The sequence below is a fragment of the Bactrocera latifrons genome, unplaced genomic scaffold (genome assembly GCF_001853355.1).
Source record: "Bactrocera latifrons isolate USDA-ARS-PBARC rearing strain unplaced genomic scaffold, ASM185335v1 scaffold_97, whole genome shotgun sequence".
NCBI classification, from domain to species: domain Eukaryota; kingdom Metazoa; phylum Arthropoda; class Insecta; order Diptera; family Tephritidae; genus Bactrocera; species Bactrocera latifrons.
Window position 1 is genome coordinate 889,716 of NW_017537678.1, and position 23,248 is coordinate 912,963.

General features: G+C 38.3%; 2 protein-coding genes across 2 annotated transcripts in view; both read right to left on the bottom strand.

Moving 5' to 3' along the window:
* Positions 1-78: 78 nt before the first annotated feature.
* LOC108977896 (protein msta) lies at positions 79-5,086 on the bottom strand. Its single transcript, XM_018947863.1, has 4 exons — positions 4,638-5,086; positions 850-1,725; positions 531-792; positions 79-460 (listed from the first exon to the last, which is right to left on the bottom strand). Exons 1-4 carry the CDS (start codon positions 4,779-4,781, stop codon positions 150-152), a joined length of 1,593 nt encoding a protein of 530 aa, XP_018803408.1. The 5' UTR covers positions 4,782-5,086; the 3' UTR covers positions 79-149.
* A 6,195-nt stretch (positions 5,087-11,281) lies between these two features.
* Positions 11,282-23,248, bottom strand: part of LOC108977909 (protein naked cuticle) — a 149,374-nt gene continuing 137,407 nt past the window's right edge. Inside the window, exons 3-6 of the mRNA XM_018947884.1 lie at positions 20,717-21,664; positions 15,613-15,956; positions 13,970-14,070; positions 11,282-13,831 (exon numbers count right to left, since the gene is read on the bottom strand). Of these exons, the coding sequence (XP_018803429.1) occupies positions 12,252-13,831; positions 13,970-14,070; positions 15,613-15,956; positions 20,717-21,664 (2,973 nt within the window). The 3' untranslated portion in view covers positions 11,282-12,251. The remainder of the gene's footprint in view (positions 13,832-13,969; positions 14,071-15,612; positions 15,957-20,716; positions 21,665-23,248) is intronic.

Below are 23,248 nucleotides of genomic sequence, written 5' to 3' on the forward strand. Positions count from 1 at the left end.
AAGAATTTCCTGCTTAAATTATTTTATTTGTCCATTCCATTCCTACCGCAAACAAAAATTTCTAGCTTTACCACCAGTTGGGTTTTTTTTTACTAAAACTCTTTACTAAAAATTAATAAATTTCCATAATCGAACTAAAAAATATTCATTTAATCAAGTTCTAGCTCTTTAGCCAACTGTTGCGTGCGTTCCGTTAGCGTCTCCTGCATATCGGGTTCCAATTTCATAATTTCCACGGCCTCTTTCAGTAGCTCCATTGCTTCGGTGAGTTTTTCTTGAACATTTGCTTTGGTCAGCAAACCTCTTTCAAATTCGCGTTTTGCTTGCACCACCAACGCTTCCTGCAGATCGAGCAAGAGGTTACCGCGGAATATGCTCCAACCACCATCGAGTATATCCGCCACTTCCAGGAGCTCCTGGCATAGTTCAACTTTTCGCTTTACAGCCGCATCGTTCATTTCTAAGAATAAAGGTTTTGAGGTGAGGTGAGGTGAGCTTATTTAACAAATACAACAGTTATTTGGACCAACCGTGCATTTGGAATCCGGGCGCATTTCCGTACAGTTGAGTGAGTGCGTATTTGACTTGCAACACATGCGTATTTTTCTCATGCAACGTGTCACGATAACGGTGTAGGAACTCTTCAAAGGCACGCGGTGACGTCTTGTTTAACGATTCGATCTCCTTCAGCATGGCACCGTTGCCCCAATTAATCTGTTTGGCGGGTATTTCGTGAGGGCAAAGTTGACACTTCCACAAAGCGCCATTGTCCAGCGGATCGGTGGATATTATCTGCAATGAACATTTGTATGTGGGTCGCTGGATTGACATTTTAAAGCAACAACTAACCTTGCCGACTTTGCATCGACTGCATAAAATGGCGCCTGCAAACGTGCCCAACTCCTCGGGGTCTTTGCAGCGTGCACAGGTACACTCGAAGCACTTCGCCTGCGAGAGATGTTGCCGACGCATTAGCGTTGACTTTAGCGGTTGCGTATAGGAGGTGGCAATAATTTCGCCTTTCGCGATTTTCTGCTTCGCTATGAAAAGAATCTGCATTTGATCGTCGAAGGTGTGGCGCGCATTCGAAACACAATCGTGCGAGATCATCGCCGCGTTGGTATAGATCGCGCGCAGTTTCTGCCCGGCTGCTGCTTGACGCACCTCAAAGGTGTTAGTGTCCAAGCGCGCGGCGACACGTAACACCTCGTCATCACTCCACTCGCTGAAACCCATGATCGTCTTGATAAACGTTAACAAATTCGCGCTGAGTATCCTATAGAGCGGCGTATTCAAGCGCTCGTTGAGATTATCTTCCAGCTGGGCGAAACGCGCAAAGGCTTCGGGATTTTTATTACGCAGCAGAATACATCGCAGCGGTAGAATGACACAGTAGGCAGACTCCTTTTTACCCGTCCCTTCTTTAGTGGGATCAAAGTCGATTTTGGCCTTGAATTTACGCGCCGACATCAGCTCGCATTCGTCAATGTGATGGGAGGAATTTTCACACTGCGGTCCACACAAGGGCCATGAGCAGCGGCTGCATTTGTAGAAATTCTTTTGTGGCGGTACTGGGTTAGGCAACGAGCGGTGACAGCCCAAACATGTGGGCGTACTAGCCACCTTGGGTCCATAGATGAAGGGCTTCTCACGCAAGAAAATCTCACCTTTTTTAATGTCACGTGTGGCCCGTAAATGACGACCCAGGATGTCGTTAGTGGCGATCTGAAAAATAAAATACATTTCAGCATTATTATCTTTTATTTTAAATTTCGCGTGAAGCGCGTTTTAACGGACAAATAAAAAGTCGATTAACAAATCGATACAAAAAAGCATACTTGTCTTCAAAATTTATTCTAATTGGACGAGAATTTCAACTTTTTGTTAGATTATTGAAATATAAAAACCCTTTTCTAGATTTCGCTTCGGCCCTTTAGGCCACCATTATTGTAAAATGGGTGTAGTTGTCGCTGATATTTGTCAGATAAACAGACAATTATCTCTCTGATATCATAGATCACCATTTAGGTAAGAAGTCTAAAAGTGATTTTTAACTTTCCTTCGGATCTTTGTTATTTAGTTATCACAAAAGAGAGTGAATAAAGTATCCAGAAATTGTAAAAAGCAAAACAAAAGGATTTTTCCAGTTCTTGAAACACTTTTTATAAGCACTTTTCGGGATGGCTCCACGGAATGGCAATTGCTGTTTAGAAAAAGAAAAAATCCTACGGAGCCAAGTCTGGTGAATACGGTGACTGCTCGATGGTATTAATTCCGTTTTCGGCTTTAAATTCGATCACAATCGTGTAAAGATGCGATGGTCCATTATCATCGTGTAAATCCATGAATTTTTCTTCCATAATTCCGTACGTTTTCGACGAATATTCTCAGGCAAACACCTCAATACGGCCCCAAAGGGAATTCCTTACTGACCGTCTGTCCCTCCTGAACAAATTCATGATGCACCAAACCACGAATATCGGAATTCGCACGATCAAGCATGTCCAAAGAAACATGTTTATCGTACTCTTTTTGAAAAAAAGTTCAGCTTTATTGGGACGAGTAGAGTAAGAACGCGTTTCATAACACTTGTCTGTCGATTTAAGCATCATACCCTTCACATTTTGATAGTTTCAAGTTTCATCACTTGAAGAGGTCGAAGGTCGTCCAGAACGAGGCATATTTTCAACTATCTCTCGACCGTCTTTGAAGGCCTTGTAAAACTCGTAATCTTTTGGTTTCGATTAAACTGAATCACCGTTAGCTTATTCAAATATTCGCAACAATACCGCAGACGAAATTTGGTTAAAAATACAAATTTTGAGACAAATTCTTTGTTCTATATATTTATCTATTGTAAAAATCGCATCGGACTACTAGGTGTACCTACTTAAGCAGCTGCTGTAAACACACGGGTTGACTGATCGCGTACATATTTGGCATAGTAAATGAAGACAGTACTACCAACTTAGCAAAATGCATTTTTTTCAAATATCACTTCCCTATGGAATTTAATTACAATTTCCGGGTGCTTTTTTGTCACAATGTATGATATTATTCCAATACTATATCTTAACCTAAGAATGAAACACTTCACAGTATTTTTAATCTATGGGGCTCTACTTCGATGAAAATTTCTGATGAGGTGACTCTTAAAGTAGTCCAGAGGAAAATTTAGGGAAGAGAAAGCTCCAGAGGTAATCTGCCACAGTTGATCAAAAAGAAAAAAATTACAGGAAAACGAAAACTGAAAGTTAAAAGCTTTCTTCTGCTATCTTTCTTTACACAAATATTTGAAAAATCATTTTTGTATTATAATATGGTATAACAGCAATATGTAAGTATGTATGTACATGTGCATTTTCGTTTTCCTCTGAATGCGCGCGATTCTTTTCGCGGCCACCTGTTGCCTCAGTTTCTTCGTTCGTAAACAAAGTTTAGGTAAATATTTACAGCAGAGCTTTTTCTTTTCCTCTATGTTCCGTTGCCTCGCTATTTTTATCTATTTGCATTTGCTCATTATCTTTTTATGTTGCATCAACATGCGGCATCAATGACCACCTGCAAAATGTCTGGCCCTAGGTTAATCACCTCCTTTGCAACAGCGAAAATTGACTGCGTGCCAAAAATCTAAATTAAAACAATTTGAAAAAAAACTTTAAATATTTGCTACGGACAAAATTTATTGCCAATTTCTTGTTGCATACGGGAAGCATGGTGTACTGCGTTGCACTATTCTAGAGCGTTGAAAAATCGCCAAATTTCAGTTTGGTGCTAGTGTAACCGAGGTTCCAGGAATGGTTCCCGCCACGTATATTACTGAGCTCCCATTTTTATAATTTTCACTGGATAGGTCGCAAACCCAAAGCGTTTGGAGCCTATCACAAATCTGTTGAGGCGACAAATATCCAACCAGTCAACCGGTTCTCCGAAGGTGTGACATCCAACAGCAGCTAAATCTAGCAAAAACTGACTAATTGGGAAGAAAATATTGAGATATTGCCATCTCGCCTTTCTCTAGTCAAAATGTTTAGCTCCACTACATATTTTTCTAAAGGATAATCTCGGATTAAAACCGCCAAAAGTTCGATACTGTTTAATGTATCTCTTGCGTATGACTACGGGTCAGCGGGATGTCGTTGTCTCACAAGTGCTGGTAGTTAGCAGCGCTCACCGAGCTCCTGCGAAGTTAAGTAAAAGTACAATATGACGGCTACCGTAGTGGTTAGTGTAATCTTATAACACTCGGCGGAACCTACCTTTGATCTGAGTCTCGAATCGTACGAAGTAAGCGAAGGCAACTTTCAATTGGAAGTCCGCCATTAATCAGGCGACTAGAGCAAAGGACTTCCAAAAGCAATCTGCTTTTTGATATGAAGCTCGGGTAAGCCTCTAATGAACATAAAAATACTATCATACTTCCATACCATGATTTCCGCATTAGATTGCTCTCTAAAATATTGTATATAGTAGTTTTTTAAAATACATTACTGCAAGATTGAGAGACCAGTACATATACTGTGGTTGCTATGTTAACCAAACTTGTAAGATTTTTCGTTTTGAAAGGCTTCTATTTTAGTGAGATATAATATTTCTGTGTATATAATTTCTTTATAGCACGAATCTCTTTTGTTCACCTCATAACACTTGCACTCCGCCTTGTGCCCCTTCTTCCAATGTATTATCTGATGCTCTTTGCCGCAATAGACCACATTTCGGCAGCCACCGCACTTCTGTGACGCCGCCACTCCACAAAATGCGCAGTTTCCAGGATTTGTCATATTTTCACTTTTTTTTTTAGTTTCCGTTAGATTGCCGACTGCCGATTTTATAAACAAAACGTTTTATATATATATTTATATTATTAATTAAATAATATTGCAGAACACACGCGACGATCGAGTGGGATTTTTTTACAATTTTCGGTTTGCGTAATCGCCAGTCATGCCACGACTGGTCGAACAAATAAATTTGAGAATCAACGGCAGCGCAGATCCGACCGAATTCAATAAATCTCGTCTGCACATACAAGTCTGCAGACTTAGCTGCCGAAATTTCCGCCCATTCGAATGAAAATGACCGAGGTGTACCACATGCAATCTCACTGCAAAGCGCATCGGACGATTTGAGCGCTGTCATTTGAGGGCGACACGCGAAGTGCGCGCACATTTGATGCTGAGCGCGAGAATTGTTTAGCGTGCCAAGGCGCTGACGGCATAACGTATAGGGAGACGTGTTGTACGTGACAACTTTTCGTTAACGTCGAATATATATTTGTGTGTAGGTTTGTATTTGAGTAAATCACATTCGTACGACAAGCCTCTTGTTGTTAGAACAGCGCTATTGTTTGTACTCGGTGTTCTTTTTCGTCTTTTATTTATAGATTTTCTCAGATCTTTCATTAGCTTCTTGGATCAGATGGTTAGAAGCATCATACGTATTAATATTTTGGCCAACAAGTGGGGGGGTGTCGATTGGTAAATGACAACATATGCGGCATTACCTCATTCGTATTCTTGTGAAGCTGTAAACATAAAATAGACGGGTTGTCTGAAAAGTTTTGATATCTTGAACAAGAAAGTTCGTTGACTTCGGCAGCACCGATGCTATAATACCTTTCACAAATGCATAAAATGGTATTTAAAAAATTTGTCTTGATTTTGATCGATCAGTTTGAGTGGCAGCTATACGTTCGTTGCCCTTTATATTCGGGATTTATCAATATTAATGTTTCAATCTGGCAACTCACAACTTTATCGTTAAGTTTGAAATTGTTGATGACATTCAAACATTTTATTTTTTGAGAGTGTATGCGCGCGGAGACTCAATGGTCTCAGTGGCACGTTTTACTGGTCTCCTACCTTTTTCAGTTCAAGTGTAATTAGGACCACCACTTGTTTTCTTTAAATCGTTTTAGTGTTTTTTTTAATAGTCTGCAAAACATTTTCTAAAGTTTCCACTATAACTAACCACACAATTATTTACAATTGTACTAATCAAATCAGAATAATAATTAGTGTTTAGCATACGCTTGCGTGTCTTTTTGAAGTACACAAAGTACATTCGGCGATTTTTACGAATCAAATCCAGGAACGTCGGCAATATGAACTGGTGAATTGGTGCTTGAGAGCCGACGATTAACAGTCAGAAAACCAGTTTGAAAGATTGGGCGTAAGAAAAGTGAAAACGGGATTGGGTCCCAAATCAGTATATTTTTTCGAAAAATAGAGTCGACTTAACGTCTATGTTACAATGCTTCCGGTCTACCAGGATGCCATAAAACGTATTACTGCCGATGAGTCTTTACGATCCGAAAACAGACGATCACTCGGTCGAATATAGGTCAGCCGAAAAACCACGTCAATAAATCAAGGTTATCTGACAGTTTTCTTCGATTATCGGCATATGATGCACTCCTAATTCCTTCGGACCAGCCAAACTGTCACCAAGGAATACTATTTGAGTAATATGCGCCATTAGCGCGAAGCTCTTCGTAAAAAGAGACCGGAATTGAGGGCCGGAAACTCTTAGTTTTTGCACCACGATAATGTACTGTTGCATACTGCCTTGATTCTTCGTGAGCCTTTCGCTAAATTTTCCACCAATATCGTGCCGCACCCACCATATTCGCGTGATTTAGCTCTGTGTGACTTTTGATTATTCAGCAAACTCGAACGACCGCTGCAAGGAAACCATTTTGAGTCAATTAAAGGCATGAAACGTGTATTGTTATGCGCATCAAAGGCTATTCCGGAAATTGACTTCAGCAACTGTTTCGAGATTTGGAAATACTGTTGTCGGAAGTGTATTGCGACTCAAAGGAATTAATTTAAAGAGGGCGTCATAGGCTTTAGATAATAAATTAAGAATTTTAAAATTATGAACAATATGTAGTATGGTATACTCAAAACTTGCTCCAAGAGTGCCTGCTTGTTTTGGCCGGCCGATCAATGTTGTCCATACTCAGAACGTTTGGACATACGAGAGCTATTTGTAAAGTATAGTGCAGTAACTTAAAACATTTATATCTACCAAAAAATGGAACTGAACTTAATTTTAATTTTGGCGATGAAATAAAGCATCAGTGTTTATCAATGGGGAATTCCCTTCAAGGCGAATTTTGTAAAGTTCGTCCAAAATCAGTACTTGTACCGGAAAATATTGATGTTGTGCGCAAACTGATATTGGAAGATCAATATGTAACCTATCGTGAGATTGCGACCACTATGGGTAAAATTGGATCCCACACCATTTGGCCATCGTTCAAAACAGACTCGTGTAGAATGGTGGAGAGAAAAGTTGAAAAACGCGATAGCGATGCTTCGAAACATTCTATGACGACGTGACAGATGATGAGTCGTGGACTTAGACGTATGAGCAAGAAAGTAAACAGCAGTTGACTGTATGGGAGCACAAAACACTTTCAAGTAAATGGTTGCCTGTTGAGCATGTCCCAACCACACTACTAGAGCAACGCTATTAGCAACGCTTTTCTAGCTCTTAAAACCTCGATTTGATGAGAAATTCACTGATCGTGGTACAACTTCCAATTGGCTGCGACAAGACACGATTGATCCTTCGATGAGTCTATTGACGACTTCCACGTAAAGCTTCACGTTGACGGTTTGCCCAGGAGGAATAAATTCATGATTGGGCGATGCCTTTGATGTCAAAAATGACAATAAGCATCGTTTTTCATGGTCTTCTTCAGCGATTTCTTCCGGCCCTCCAAAAAGGTCTGGTGCCAACGAAACACACCACTTCTTGCTAAAACAACATCGCAGATTTACCGAGTATCACATAGAATTTAATCGCGTACCTCTGCTCTAACGAACGCTGCATTTTCGGCTTGCACCACTCAAAGAAACACGACGCGCGAAAATGTTTGTCCTGACTATCCAGGTGCTCGGAGACAACTAAACAGCCGCCCGCTCGTTAGCTACCTTTACCGAATCCAGTCGGTCCCTGCATGCTTAGGGTCAAACTGATGTGCTGCACATAAGAAAATACCTTGCGATCACTCAAATCCAAGTAAGTCAAATTCTTATTGACAATTATAGAGATTTTAACTAATATTTATTGCAGACACATAGTTTATTCTCGATTAAATGAGGAATAATTTTATGTTTTACTAAATAAGTGGTATCGACTCTTTATGTTTGAAACTCTTCCCATAGTCCTCTAATTTTACCTATTTTAATGCTTTCAAATTGTAGTTTGTTACGTCCTGGTTCTGAATTTTTCTCTACGGACTCAACAAATTTTCCACCTTCCTGTGGATTTGTACATAATAAATAATTGATTGAAATAGTTTGAAAATATATATCAAATAGTTATATTTATCCAATTTCCATTCATATTTATGCTAAATAAACGCCGTAATATTCAACTATAATTGCTTTGTAGTAGACATCTTTAATACTCTAGTCTACCTCACTGATAGAGAGTTGAAAACCGTAATAACAAAAAAAAATATATATAATATGCCCTTCACAGTTGCATTTCATTTAGTAACTATGTGTTTAGTTTGTATGGCAGCTATATGTTATAGCCGAGCCGCTTCTTGAAGAGAAAATCACGTTAATATACCCTGTTCACGGTATAACTAGACTAGGCAACTTGAAGAAAATCGATGTGAAAATACGATTTTTGGTGAGAGTTCGACTCTGGAGCGATTAATCATAGCTTTATTGTATCTTCAACCTTCCCCCAAGTTAAAAAAATAAATGCTCGTTAATTTAATAAATCACACGGACCCTGCGTTGAATTTTAATAATTTTCTATACTTTTAAAGACATCAAAATAAAATCAACATTAAAACGATAAATGATTCTTTAAAAAAATCTATTTTGCTAAGTTGGTAGGACTGCGCTATGACCATGCCAAAGATGAGCCCGCTCTCTCAACCAGTTTGTTTACAGCAGCTGATTAAGTCGGTACCCCTCATTAGTGCGTTATGATTTTAACAATGGATAAAATTACCGAACAAAAAATGTGTCTAAAATTTTATATTCCTAGCTAAATCATTGTGAATGTTGGAAAACAAACAAGTCAACCATGCCAAAGCCGCTCAAAAACCAAGGTGGTGCTCATTGCTTTTTTTCCTTATTCGTGATTTGATGCATCATGAGTTTGTTCCGGAGGGACAGACGTTCAATAAGGAGTTATATTTGGCCATATTGAGTCGTTAAATAAACAAAAATTCATTGAATGGGCTAAAGGCTATCCCAAAAAGTAGTGTTTCGAAGTCTGGAAAAACGTTGGCAATTATATTTTGTGGGGATTACTTTAAAGGCGACAAAAGAAATATTCATGAATAACTAAATATTTTGCGTTTTATTTACAATTTCCGTTAATTTTTTGTAAAACAATTTGTATTTTTCCAAAACCAACCAACCAAAGCAGTTACAAAAAACCTTAATTATTTCAGTTCGAACCTTGGGCGACACTATTTGAAAACTCTCTATTAACATGTAACAATTTAAGTTGAAATAAATAAATGAAACAATTTTGTATTTTCTTTTCTCACAATTCATTCAATAATTTATTGTATGTATTTCCATCGATACATATTTTAAAAAAATTCTAATTTTTTCAATAAATTCATAAATGGAAATCAGTCTTTTTCTATGTGTTTTAAGAAAAAATAATATAAAGGCATATATATAGTAGATGTATATATTAACAGAGTTGAACATATGTATCAGCGATTGTATGTATATGCGTAAAAATATATAATTTATATATAATAATATTTATATATAATATTGAAGTATATTTAGAGAAAAATTGGCTATTAATAAAAAATAATAAATACAGCGGTGATTGGTTGGCGTAATTCGAAGGTGGCGATGAAACTTAGCGCTAAAGTTGTAACTATACATATGCATATATGTGTATACCCGCTGTACTGTAAGAGTCAGTTGAAATTCTTTGCAAGCACTAAGCTTAAAATAATCAAATTTTTTTTTAAACGAATAACATGGATTTAGCAAAATAATTATAAGTATGTAAATATATTATAATTTTTCAACTGCGTTAGCTTACATACATACATATATACTATATACTATATGTATGTAACTGTTCTAGTGTTTACTAAATCTCGGTTTTTTATTTGCTAATCAAGTACTATGAAACAATTTCAACTAGTTTTCGTTTTGTATGTTTTTTATGCAAGCGAAACATTTATATTATATTTGTTTGTATGTATGTATAAGAATTTGTATATGCATGCTTTTGTTTTTGTTTTACATATTTGTATTTTAGTTCTATAAACTTATTTGTCAGCAACATCAGCTTTTACAGTAACTTCGCACATTCAATCGGATAGTTGAATTCAATGTGTATATAATAATTATATAATATAAGTTTTAAATATTTTATTAATAAATTATACAGTTACATTAGTGTTTTTTACATTTGTATTTGTTACATGTGTACATATGTATATTTTTTTAGTTGTTTAGTGTTTGCTTGTGTGAGTGTTTGTTCATATTTGTATGTATTTGTCGCTATCAATTCATTATGCATTTATTTTGTGCGCAATTGTGCTTTAGTTCGATTAATAAACTATTTTATTTGTATTTGCTTAGTTTTTAATTCTTAGCCTTTGTAATATAGTCCTCAGTGCTGCACGTAAATTCCTTAAATATCCCAAGTTTAGTTCATTTTAGCAATAAATAACATTTCTATTTAATTTATAATTACAGCTACCATAGTTACAAAGTTTTCATTTGTTATTTTTGTTTTTGTAAGCGAACTGCCTTAAAATAACATACCTTTCGTCGAAAATTATTATTTTTTTTTAATTTAGTTTTTATATTTATTTGAAAAGCGCTTAACCAAAACTCGAAAATTCGAAAGAATTGAAATTTTTTATGAAAGCCTAAAAGAGAACTTTTAAAAGCACGCAAAAGCTCGCAATGTTGTCTTTATATTATTATCATCATTAAATAGGGGTAAATGGTTGGTTTTTGCTATAAAATAAACGCAATTTATTCTTACTACTGTGTGCAAATTTAGTATCAGCTCATCGTCATCATTTAGTATCATTAACACTCAAAAGTATGCAATACAGTTTTTGAAATGTTAATTACGGTTTTAAGCATAAATTATTTAAAAAAACAAAATCATTTTTGGATCAAATATCATTAATAAGAAAAATTTGCAAAAGAGGTAAAATGTATACTATAAAAATCGTGAGAAATGTGTTAAAATCATAAATTATAGATACTAAATTTTAATTTCAATTAATTTTTAATTCGTTAATGTATTTTCAAACATTTTTCAATGCATGCGAACATTCAACATGAGTTTAAAAAATTTACAGTGAAATTTAAAATTAAAAGACATAAGGCAGCTAAAATTTTGCCTAATACTGCAGGGTACATATTTTTTTACAGCTTTCTAAAGCTCAAAAGCTACTATATGCATTTACCAGTGCATTAACAGTGAAAACTAAAATATTTTGATGTTAAAATTTTGCACGATACTGTATGACAAAGTTTTTGAAGCGTTGTGAGTAAACTTTTTTGCAATTTCAGCAAGTTGTTGTTGCTTGAACTTAATAGTTCGCTAAGCGTTCTTCTTTCGTTTCGACCCTAAATGTATGCTTGTAATTTCAATGTTAAGAGTTTGAGCATTTCTGATATGCTTGCGCGGATATGTTGACAAAACTTTCACTTCATTTCAAATACATTTTTGTGGATAATGATAATCGTAACTTAAAAGGATAATTAAAATTTTTAGTAAAAAATAGTTTTCAAATTTTTTGCAAGTTGCTTACACTTACATATTTGCTTGCAGAAGAGTGTCGATTTTTTTGTACCTGGAAATGATTTCTATGCACTTTTTACGTAAACTATTACTTTGAATTGCTGTAATGCACCCTCAATTTGCTGCGCTTAAAACAAACAGACTCTCGGCAGCCAACTTTACGTGCCCACAGCATAAGCATTACATTTATAGCATACTTTTAGGCCTTTAAGCTTTGCAATCAACAGCAACGCTAGTTGTGAGAAATTCGCTAAAGAATACTTAATAACATTCATATATACTACAGCTAAGCAACACTTAAACGCTGATTTTTTTTCTTATTGCTATATGCATTTATATATATATATATATATATTTTGTTTGTATACTACACATTTTTAATCTACCGGTGGCTCAGTCAATGAGCCTAATCTCACTTATGTTTCTCATTAATTTTTCTTAAATAAATTTGTTATTAATAATATATTTCTCTTTTATTCGTCTTTTTCCTCAAAGTGATGATAGTGATGGTGTATGTGCTCGTGCACATAACGGTGTATCAGCGACGATGCGCCGCCGCTCGTATTGGCCGCGCTCGCACTGCCGCTCTCTTCGGTCTCTGCCTCCTCTTCATCCTCCTCACCTTCCTCTGCATCCAACTCCTCGACCTCAGCCGCATCGCTTACGCGCAATGTCACATCCAGATCATCCACCGCGCTCTCCACAGCTTCAACAGCCACCAATTCAGTCTCATCGGTTATGTCCACCAATTTGGCGGTTGCTACATTACTGTCTTGGTCGACTGGCTCCACCGCAGCGTTAGCCGTTGCATTTGACATCGGCGTTGAGGTTACGGCAGCTTTGCACGACGCGTAAAACAGCGCTGTGGGTGCCTCGTTCACCGCTTCGTCGTCGGTAGTGGTCGGCGCGATGAGGTTTTCGCATTCCGCTGGGTCGCCGTGTATCGGTATGAGCGCTGCGTAGGTGCCTATGCTCGTGTTTGAGCTGCTCGTCTGCATGCCATTAGACGCGCCTGCGCTCTTCGACTGCGCTGTGGGCGTATTGCGAGCGGTCGGCGTGCGCAGCTTGTGTGCGGACTTGTGCTTGCGCCGTTGGTTGTGTGTGCTCAGCGCGCTCTCTTGTAGCTTCTCGCTCAGCTTGGCGTACAGCGCGTTATCGGCATACTTCGTGGCGTTGTCCTTGCGCTGATGTTTGACGCTGTTGTTCTTCAGCCATTTCTCGATGTGCTCTACGGGTGAGTTGTGGGCCAGCGGTGCGTCGCTGAGACTCAGAGCCGCCAGCTTATTGGCGCATTGTTGGTGTGGTTGCTGATTGTGGCCACCATGTCCATGTCCGTGGCTGTGGTGCGCATTGGAAGATGACAGCCGTTGATAGCCGCTGTACTGTGGTGAATTATGAGCGGTGAGGCTGTGCAGCGGTGTATGTTGTTGTGAGTATGAGCCGCTGCGCAGTATTTTGCTGGTTTTGATCTGGTGCGTGGTGGAGTTGAGGAAGACCTTTGCGGGCGTGCTCTGGCTGCTAGGAACTGCGTTCATTATGGGTTGTACTGTTGCGATTAGTTGTTGTTGATTAGTGTGTTGATCGTGGCCGACAATTTGTGGCACGAATGTGGTGGCAGTTAAGGCGCCGACGTTGCCACTTGTGGTCAGCGGTGGTGAGTGACTGGTGCCGCCGCCGCAAATGGTGGCATGTAGAAAAGAATCGTAGCCACACAAATTCATTTTGCCGTGTCCACCATGTTGCATGCCACTTTGTGCGGCGAGCACAGCGGGATTAATGGCCATTTGTTGATGGTAGATGGGTATATGTGGCTGAGGATGGTATTGTGTGGTGCTGGTGTTGTTGGTGGTGCTGATATCGTGTAAATTTAACTCGCTGCTGTTGTTGTTCGTGTGATTGCTGCTGTGACTGTGACTGCTGCTGTTGCTGTGGCTGTGGCTGTGGCTGTTGTTGGGGCTGTGATGATGATGATGGTTGTTGTTGTTGCTGTTGCTGTGGTTGATAATGGCATTGCTGTGGTTCGCAATTAAGGTCGGTATTTTCGACACAGTATTTGAGCTGTCTCTTATACACATCTAGATGTGTATAAGAGACAGGTGATGATGATGATGGTTGTTGTTGTTGCTGTTGCTGTGGTTGATAATGGCATTGCTGTGGTTCGCAATTAAGGTCGGTATTTTCGACACAGTATTTGAGCGCTGCTGCTGTTGTTGCTGCAGCTGCTGCTGACTGTGAGGCAGTTGATGTTGAAGTTGTGGTTGCCTTATAGGACTCACATTTGCTTGAGGTTTTCTGAAAGCGCCAATAAAACATAACACAAATGAAAAAGTGCATGTGCAAGGGGTCATTAAGGGGGGTAATTAATAATCGGATATTAGAAGACTCTCAGTTGGTCCGTGCAGTTTTCATGATTTAAGATTAGGGCATTAGCGTTAGTATGGATTAAGTTTATATTTACATAAAGTACATATTATCCTCGCATGGAAGGTTAAAGCTGTGATGCGATCTTCGGGCATTAAAAGCGTGTAGCTTTCATTATGGAAGCTGTGGGCTTTCAAAGATTTTTGATCTAATTTTTGCAATAGAATTAGTATGAAGTGAATTTTAGTGAAGCAGACAAACTACTACAAACCTTCGCCTGATAGCAGACAATTTCAAACCAATTTCAGTCATAATATCGGTTAGTAGCTCAGTTTGGTTTTAAAAATAACTTTATTAAATAGTTGACACGAAGATCTGTATAATATAGAGCAAGGGATAAAATTTGGCTTCCCAAAAAGAGTTTACTAATTTGTAATTTATTTAAAATGAAAAGCTTTAAAATTACACAACTACAAGAGGTAACTTTTAGTACTCATTTTGCAACGTTGTCACATTTCTCTATAATAACAAGGTCCAATAAAAGTTGGTGTTACTCTGCAATGTTTTGCCGAATTTCATTTTCACTAGAAGAAGTTGGAGAAGATCAAGCATAAAAGAACTGGAGAAGTTCCCCAATAGAAAGATTTCTAAGCTCCTATTATATACAAATTCTAAATGAAAGCTTCTTTGAAATTAGAAAACTATACAATCTGTAGAGGTAGCTTTTGATCTTGTAGCTGCACATTTCACTATAAGAAAGAATAGTCAAACAGTAAAAGTTATAAGTTCTAAATAAATGTACAAATTAGAATGCTGTTTGAAGCTTTTATAACTTGAGGATAAGATTTGGTATTATTCTGCAATGTTGCCAAACTTCACTTTAACAAGAAGAATTTTGAAAAACTCAAGCATACCATAAGATATCTTAGCTTTTATTTTATATTACTCTTTATTTTCCACTCTGCAGCAGTGCCACATTTCACTGTAATACTTGTTAGACTCACAGAAGATGCTTGCAAGAGCAAAATATTGATTATGCAATTACATATCAACTATACAACAACAAATATATCAAACAATAAAAAGTAGGTAGGTGAAATAAAGGCATCGTAAAAAATAAAAGTACAAAGCAAATAATAAAATGCAAAATGCAAATCAACGCTTAACGGTGTTCATTAGATGCGAAAAACGAGGAATTTGCTTTGTTCTCCGTACTACGTCCTTTTGAATACGAAATCAAGCGGATCGAAATTAGAAATATAAAAATTGTGATTACTATGAGGGCATTTGTTGTTGTAGTTTGTGGATTTTTCTTGCAACAACCAGAATATTGCATATATGGATGTGTGTGTGTGTGTCTATATACATATTTTTTGTGAATTTTGTTCTGCAGGCAAGTGCTTATGTGGGTATGTATATCTGTACATATGTAGTATATAATAGAGGCCACCCTTCCCAGCACCCGGTGCTTACCCGCTCATCTGAAAACACAAACGATTCTTCTCCATGCTTTCCCGTATAATGCTCATCAAGTCGTTCCGATTCAATGCGGTCTTCCAGCACTCAGCAGAGTTGCGCTGCCGTTGAGCCAGTGCGGACGAGGCGGCGGCGGCGGCCGTGGCTGTGTTCTTCTGTGGATTACGTAACTGAACGCCATCGACAACATCACCTAATTGCTGCTGCTGCTGCTGTTGTTGCTGCTGAGACTGTTCGACTTTGCTCTGCTGCTGTTGTTGTTGTATGTGCCGATTGTACCAACAGGCCTCGCTGCCGACCGAGAGGCTGCGCTGCCGTGTTTCATGGCAATGTTCCTGAAACTGCCATTTTTTGTTGCCGCAAGTTTGTTGGCGGTTGACGGTTGACGGTTGTTAGTGGTGGTAGCGGTGGTGGTGATGGTAGTGGTTGTAATGCATGTTGAGTGCATGAATGGATGAATGGCATGATGTTCACGAGTTGCAGATGAATGAAATGCAATAACGGTAAAGATGATGATGATTGTAATGTAATGTTAAGCAGTTGTTGGTATTGAGATAGTAGTGGTTGTAGTTGCGGTAGTATTTATGTTGTTGTTGTTGTCATCGTCATTGTGATGAAAATGCAACGAAAAATAGAAAAAACAAAAATAAATTAAACGAAATTAAAATTTAATATACATACATACACACTTGAGAAATAAAAGTGCCTAAAGAAAACACAAAAATAAAACGTAAAAATAAATGAAAAAAATAATTAGTAGAGATATATGTACACTTATATTATGGTTCATTAATTTCAGACTTAATTTTCTGAAAGCAAGCAAAAATAAGTTTAGCTGCTTCTATAAGCTGGCATAATGTATCCATGGCTATGTGTTAAAGTAGCCTAGGTCGACTTAAAATGCCGAAAACATTTCGATTTACTAGACCAGATTTACGCTTTAAATCGAATTAACCATTTTAACCGAAGTCGCCTTAAGCTATTTTATGATTTAACCACAGGTCCAAACCTATTCGTATTAAATATTATATAATTGTTAATATGACTGAAAATCACTGTACTACATGCTTCTCTGGGCCTTACTAAGACATACAATATAATTACTCTCAAGTTATAAGTCTCAAATAAACCACAAACAGGACAGGATGGTCACAATATGATCCTAGTATATTCACCATATTTAGGAAATTTGACATCCAACAGCTATTCGAAGACTAAAGCCTTATTTTAATTTAGAAAAAGTTCGTACGCCTTGTTAAATATTTTAAGCCTGAATACTCCTTACTCTAGTCTAAAAAGATGTAAATATACTAGCTATGTTCTATTGACTACAGATTTCCATAGCTTCCTTAGTATAGAGCTCGTAATAACCTGTTGTCACGTTCTTCTTAAAAAAACATTCAAAGGATTCACATTTATTCACATATTAGCAGCCCATTTACTGTTTAAGCCCTCACTTTTAAATAAGTTATGATTCGCTGCTTTACAGTAAGCGAACTGCGGTTCTGTAATTGTCGGTAAGTCATAGACTGGAAATAATTCCAAAAATGCCACGTTGGTCAAGTTTTATATTAACATTACCTACATGTCCATACTTCATAGATATATGATACTACGAAAGGTTCACGTGATCGGACAGAAAATGAAAACATCGCACCTTAAAACCTGCACGAGGCATCAAATGAAAGTATAAATGTGATATATACTGGCAACCTCAGATCATTCTTTTATACTGTGCCCAAAAAATAAGGTAGTTGTAGTTATCCCCTTCAAAGTAATCAGCTCTCGATACAATGCACTTATGCCAACGGATTTTCCAATCTTCGAAACACTGGTTGTAGTCACTTTCCGGAATGGCCTTCAGTTCCGTCTTCGCTGCGGCTTGAATCTCCTCTATCGTATAAAAACGGTGTCCCCGGAGCGTTCTTTTGAGCTTGGTGAACAGCCGGAAGTCGCACGGCGCCAGATCAGGTGAATACGGTGGTTGAGTTTTTGGCGAAATAATCACGAATTACGAGGGCAGTATGGGATAGTGCATTATCGTGGTATAAAAATCAAGAATTGTCTTTCCACAATTCCGGCCTTTTTAGGCGGATAGCGTTACGCAAACGACGCATAATGTCTAAATAATTTTCCTTGTTGACTGTTTGACCGGTTGGAAGGAATTCATAATGCACAACACCACGATAATCAAAGAAAACAGTCAACATGACCTTGATTTTTGAGTGTTTTTGACGCGATTTTTTTGGTTTCGGCTCTCTTTTGGCACGATATTCGCTCGATTGATCGGTTGTTTCGGAGTCGTAAGCAAGTCAAGTCTCATCGCCAGTTACTATAATCCGTTTCATGACACCCTGATAGTCGGAAAGCATCGTTTTACACACTTCAACGCGACGCCTTTTTTCCAAAAGATTCAATGTTTTCGGTACCAGTCGAGATTTGACGCGCTTGAGGCCCAAAACGTCCTTCAAAATGATATTGGCTGAGCCTTTCGATATGCCAGCTTTATCAGAAAGGTCTCTAATTGTTAATCGACGGTTTTTCAACACCAAATCTTTGATTTGTTGAACGTGAGCTTCGTCGGTTGAGATTGATGGTCGCCCTGGACGCTCTTCGTCTTCGACACGTTCAAGGCCGGCTTGGAACTCACTATACCACTTGCAAAATTTTTTTTAGGCATAGCCTCATCACCAAAGGCTTTCTGCACCATCCTAAACGTATCCGCAGCAGAAAATTGATTCCGTAAACAAAATTTAATGCAAATTCTTTGCTCAACAAATTTCGACACCGCAAAAAACGAAAACCTCACTTTTAGCAGCTCACAAAACGACACGTATCTCAAACACTAGTGAACATTTTGACATAAATGTGACTGACAGAACTCGTACTACCAACCTAAAAACAACCAAATCCTTCGACACGCGCAGTTTAAATTCAAATGTCTAGTCTTCAAGGGTGAGTCTATAAGTGCGCGTTAAATGAAAGTATACTTTTAGTTTTGGTTAATTCTTTTCAAGATATAACTGAGTTTTCCTACAGATTTAATACATTTGTATTTCCTAAGGAAATTTCTGTAACGGTGAAATTTTTTTTATTCTGTTCTTAGAAAAAACTATAAAAAAAATTGTAGAGAATCGGATCTTAGTTGTAGAAGATGGGAAGAGGGGTGAAACGTATCAAAATATTCCATTTCGATCGGAGAGGGACAAAGAAAGATTTTAGAATACTCCAAGAGAATAAGGGCATGCAAGACTCAATACAGTGGAGCTCCAAAGTCCAAAATTTTTATACACGCTGAGCGAGTTGTACGAGAAAAGCTCCTGAAAACCCCGAAATTTTATCTCGCGAGTTGATTGAAAGATTTGGTTTGGATGTTTCCATTAGTACAATAAAAAGAAAACTACAAACATCTAGTTTTAAAAACTCTATCGCAAAAAATTACCTATATTTTCCATTTCGAGTTGGAAAAAAGGACTCGAGTTTGCAAAACAATATCCAAATGTCCTAACCACATTTTGAGATAATTCGGTCCGATTAATTCAAATTCGAGCTAAGGAGTTAAAAAACTCGTAAGGGACCCCACTCCCTGATCGCTTAAAACCACAGTGCATACAATCGTCAGTGAAGCATGGAGAATGGTCTCTCATGGTTTGGGGATGTTTCTCAAAATTTTGTGTAGATAGTGTACTTGAAATCGGTGGACGAATGACGGTTGCTTCATATGTTGACATTCTTAGCGAACATTTTAAAATAAATGCAGAAAAGGTGAACTTGAGGTCGTTTATCTTCCAATAAGTTAACGACCCCCAACGCATCAACATCTCGCCTGACAACTCGCTTTTTTGAAGAAGGCTTAAAGAAAAACTGGCCTGGCCAGCTGGCCGGATTTAAACCCAATTAAGCATTTGTGGTTAATTTTTGATACCAAAATACCAAAAAGCAGCCGTACAAACTTGGAATAATTTATCTTACGAAGGCGAAGCGTCAACTTGACATTATTCCAATAAAAATATTAGAAAGTTTGGTTCGAGGCATGCGAAAACGTACTCCTGCAGTAATACTTTTATTTAGAGTCCTTTTTTTAAAGTGGAACTAGATTTTTTTCTTCTATTCCGGAAAAAAATACTAATTTATAATTTGTTACATAAATACCTATGTTAATATGCATCGAAATAACGTCTGTGAAATTTATACTTTCATTTGATGCCTAGTGTATATGTCTTCGTAAGGCTTTAAAATTTTAATTTCAGCTTTTACAGCTTTAAATTCAACTAAGTTTTGCTAGCTATCATCAAAGCTGAACTAAAAACTAACCGCTTATGTGGAAGAGTAAGTCTCTTCACAAGATAAAAAAATGTAGGAACAAAGTTTGAGGCAATTTCCCATACATGTACAATAACATACAATTTCTTATTAAACCGTATTTCTTAATGTAGAATTTTTAACTTAAGGCTGGAATATAGGCTCCAATAACGAAACTATCAAATCCAATGGATAGATTATTGTCATGCAGGAGTTTTGTAGCCTTTGTTGGAGAGTGTGGTATGCCGTTCCATTAGTCCCGACCTCTTAAACTTACAGAAAAAAATAAAATAGCGGGAAAGACACTCCGAATTTATTATGTATTTATGGCTGTCTCTCACATTTTTCTCACGTTGTCATGAAACAATTTTAGTTCAAAAGAAGTTAAAACAAATGTTACTCATACGTCATGTCGCACAAAAATCTTTCTTAAAACTAGTACCAAAATATTTTCCTCAAAATGAGTTGATTTCTGCATTTTACTATTATCTAAAGAATGTTGAACATCTTACTGGTTTATTTCTTACAGTCGACTTTATTCTTAGCAAAATATTTAGCGTAACTAACAGCTGTTGGTATATGCCTTCAATGCTCACAAGTGAAACATGTCAGTCGCTGAAAAATATTATTTTTGCGTGGACGTCAAACAATTAATTAGTCATAAATACAAAATTCAAACAATCAGTATGCTTACTTATATTCTAGTAAGAAAATTTAAATTTCTAAATTTGTTTGCACAGTTACTGCCACATATGCTCATGCACACTCAGTTTCCACATATCCATGTGTCATTAATTACCTTTTGTTTTCGCGCCTTACGCAGCATTTTGACGCGCGTCGACGCCTGCCGCATGTACACATCTGTCGACGAGCGCACATAGGCCGCAGGTGTAATCGGTGCACTCGTCACTGTCGGCTCACAGCCGCGACAGTCTTCGATTTTCAGCCGCGCGTCCTTAGTGCTGCAACATTTCAGATTCACTGACGTCATATTCTCATAGAGACTCTCGTGCGGACAACTGGCGGCAGACGCGTCGATATGTGGTGGCGTGTGTTGCTGTTGTGGCGGTGCCGCATTGCCCGCTTCCTGCGGCTGCTGTTGCTGATACAACATTTGCTGTTGTTCCGCCACTGCGGCGGAGGCCTTCATTTTATTGAACTTGCTGCCGCTGGAATGACCTTTCGACTTGCCACCCACACCAGCCGCCAACGGTGCACCCACGCTACTGACCGCCAATGCGCCACTTGTCGTTGTGGCGGGGGCATTGGTCGCGGCTGCTGCTTCCTTTTCCTTGTCACTATTACTGTCATCGTCCTCATCATCCGATTTAATTAGTTTTCGCGGCCGATAGCGGTGCTGGCGACGTGTGTGACCGTGTCCGTGACCGGCGTTTGACTTTGTCGCCGCGTCCAATACGCCGGCACCAGCGCCGTTGGCTGTTTTCTTCAACTTACCGCCGCCGCCGCCACCTCCCGCGCCTCCACCGTTAGCTGCAGCGGCGGCGGCGGCGGCGGCTGATTTTGATTTGCCCTCTGGGCTGACAGTGAGACGGACGTTGATTGTTTTGCTGCCGCAGTGTGGCACCACCACTGACTTGCCGATCGACTCGTATATCGTGTAGACGATGCCGACAATGTCATCCTTTGTGATTTTGCCGTGATGGCCGTCGAGGTCGTAGAAGGTGAAGGAGAACTGTAGCGGCTGTGTGGACTTGCCACCCTCAACGGAAACGTCGCAAGTGAACTCCTGTGCATAAATTGGAGGGGAGAAAAGAAAAGAAGAAAAAACATAAATGCTGTTAGTTATATAATGTTGGTTGCAGACACAAACAGATAACTAGAAAAGTTCTGAGTTGTCGTAAATATTGAATTGCGTTGACATGTTTAAAAATACTGTCTAGCATTTATGATTTGCCTGCCTCTTCAAGTTTTCATTGAGGCTAACGCAGATTTTTTTACCTCTTTACAGCTCGAGTGCTCGCAAAAAGACAGGCATATTCATATTTTCCCCCACTCGCGCAGTGTTTAGTCTAGGCCTTCAGCCTGCCATTTTGCGTTTGCTTTTCTTGCAATTTCGTGCTCCAATAAATCCCGTTACGCCACTTGCAAAAATTTTGCTTAAAAGTTTAGCCAATATAGGACAGTACGTGCGGAATTGCTGAATAATATATAGATATATAGAAAACGATTTGTAAAAATTTGGGAGAAGTCTGCTTCGTATTCATCATTGAAATGCACTACATTGTCGAGTGAAAAGGGGAAGCAAACATTTTTGGCAATTAGCCATTTGCGTTTCAATAAAATTAATGGAAATTTCGTGGAAGAAATCTGAGTTCGAATGCGAAATGTTTATGGCTGAAAATTTGGATAAATTGGAATCCGTATGACGAGCGCAAAATTTATGGTGTAATTAGTCAAATATGCGAGTATTTTCTTTGTGCAAATAGAGAAAAACTTAAAAAAAAAATTAAAATAAATAAAATTAAAATTTAATGATTGGAAAGTTGTGTGAGGGGTCCTTGCTCTCTGTGCAATCAAAAGTGGTGAGATGGAACCTGTCATTAAGTAATGAAATAAGTTTGGAATTTAGAGAGGATGCACATTTGTATAAATTCGGTATTTGATCATATAAAGATAATTAGAGAGAAAAGTCGGAAGTAAATATAATCATAGATATATTTAATTCTCCATTAGATCGAAAGTAAAGATCAGAAACGAAGTGAGGAGAAATCCCAGCAATACAAACTTAGATCTCCACAGGCATGAAGAGCTTGAAAAGGGCGTGACTGTATTTACGAATGCTCTAAATACAACTCTCACTACGCATGCCCTACGCTGCGACTCAAGCACAAAACAAAGCCCCCTTGATGGAACAAGAAGGTTGGATCTTGCAGACGCAAAGTGCGAGAATGCTTCAACTGGGCCAAGCTAGCTGAAGGCGAGGACTATTGGAAAGAATATTTTCTAAGGGACTACAACAAGTTGGTGCACAGGACAAAGCGAGAATCCAGGAACAACTTTTGAGGTGACGAGACTTAGAAAACTATTATGCAAAATCGCAAAAGTAGCGGACTGTGGCCGAATAGCATTTCATGTGTATTTGTCCCGCATTGGCAAGACTACGCTGTAAGCATATGAGATGCCCACGGTATGATATACTGGAGGAGGTATCGATAGTGAGACCGCAGAGTCTGCTAAAATTCGCGCCAAGAGCAGGCATCCAAAACGATGACTACTCCTCTTGGACTAAGCAACTGAACTTCATCGTGACTTATTGGCTTACCAAATTAACCTAACCTAACTATAGCCGTGGACACGACAATATCTAAAT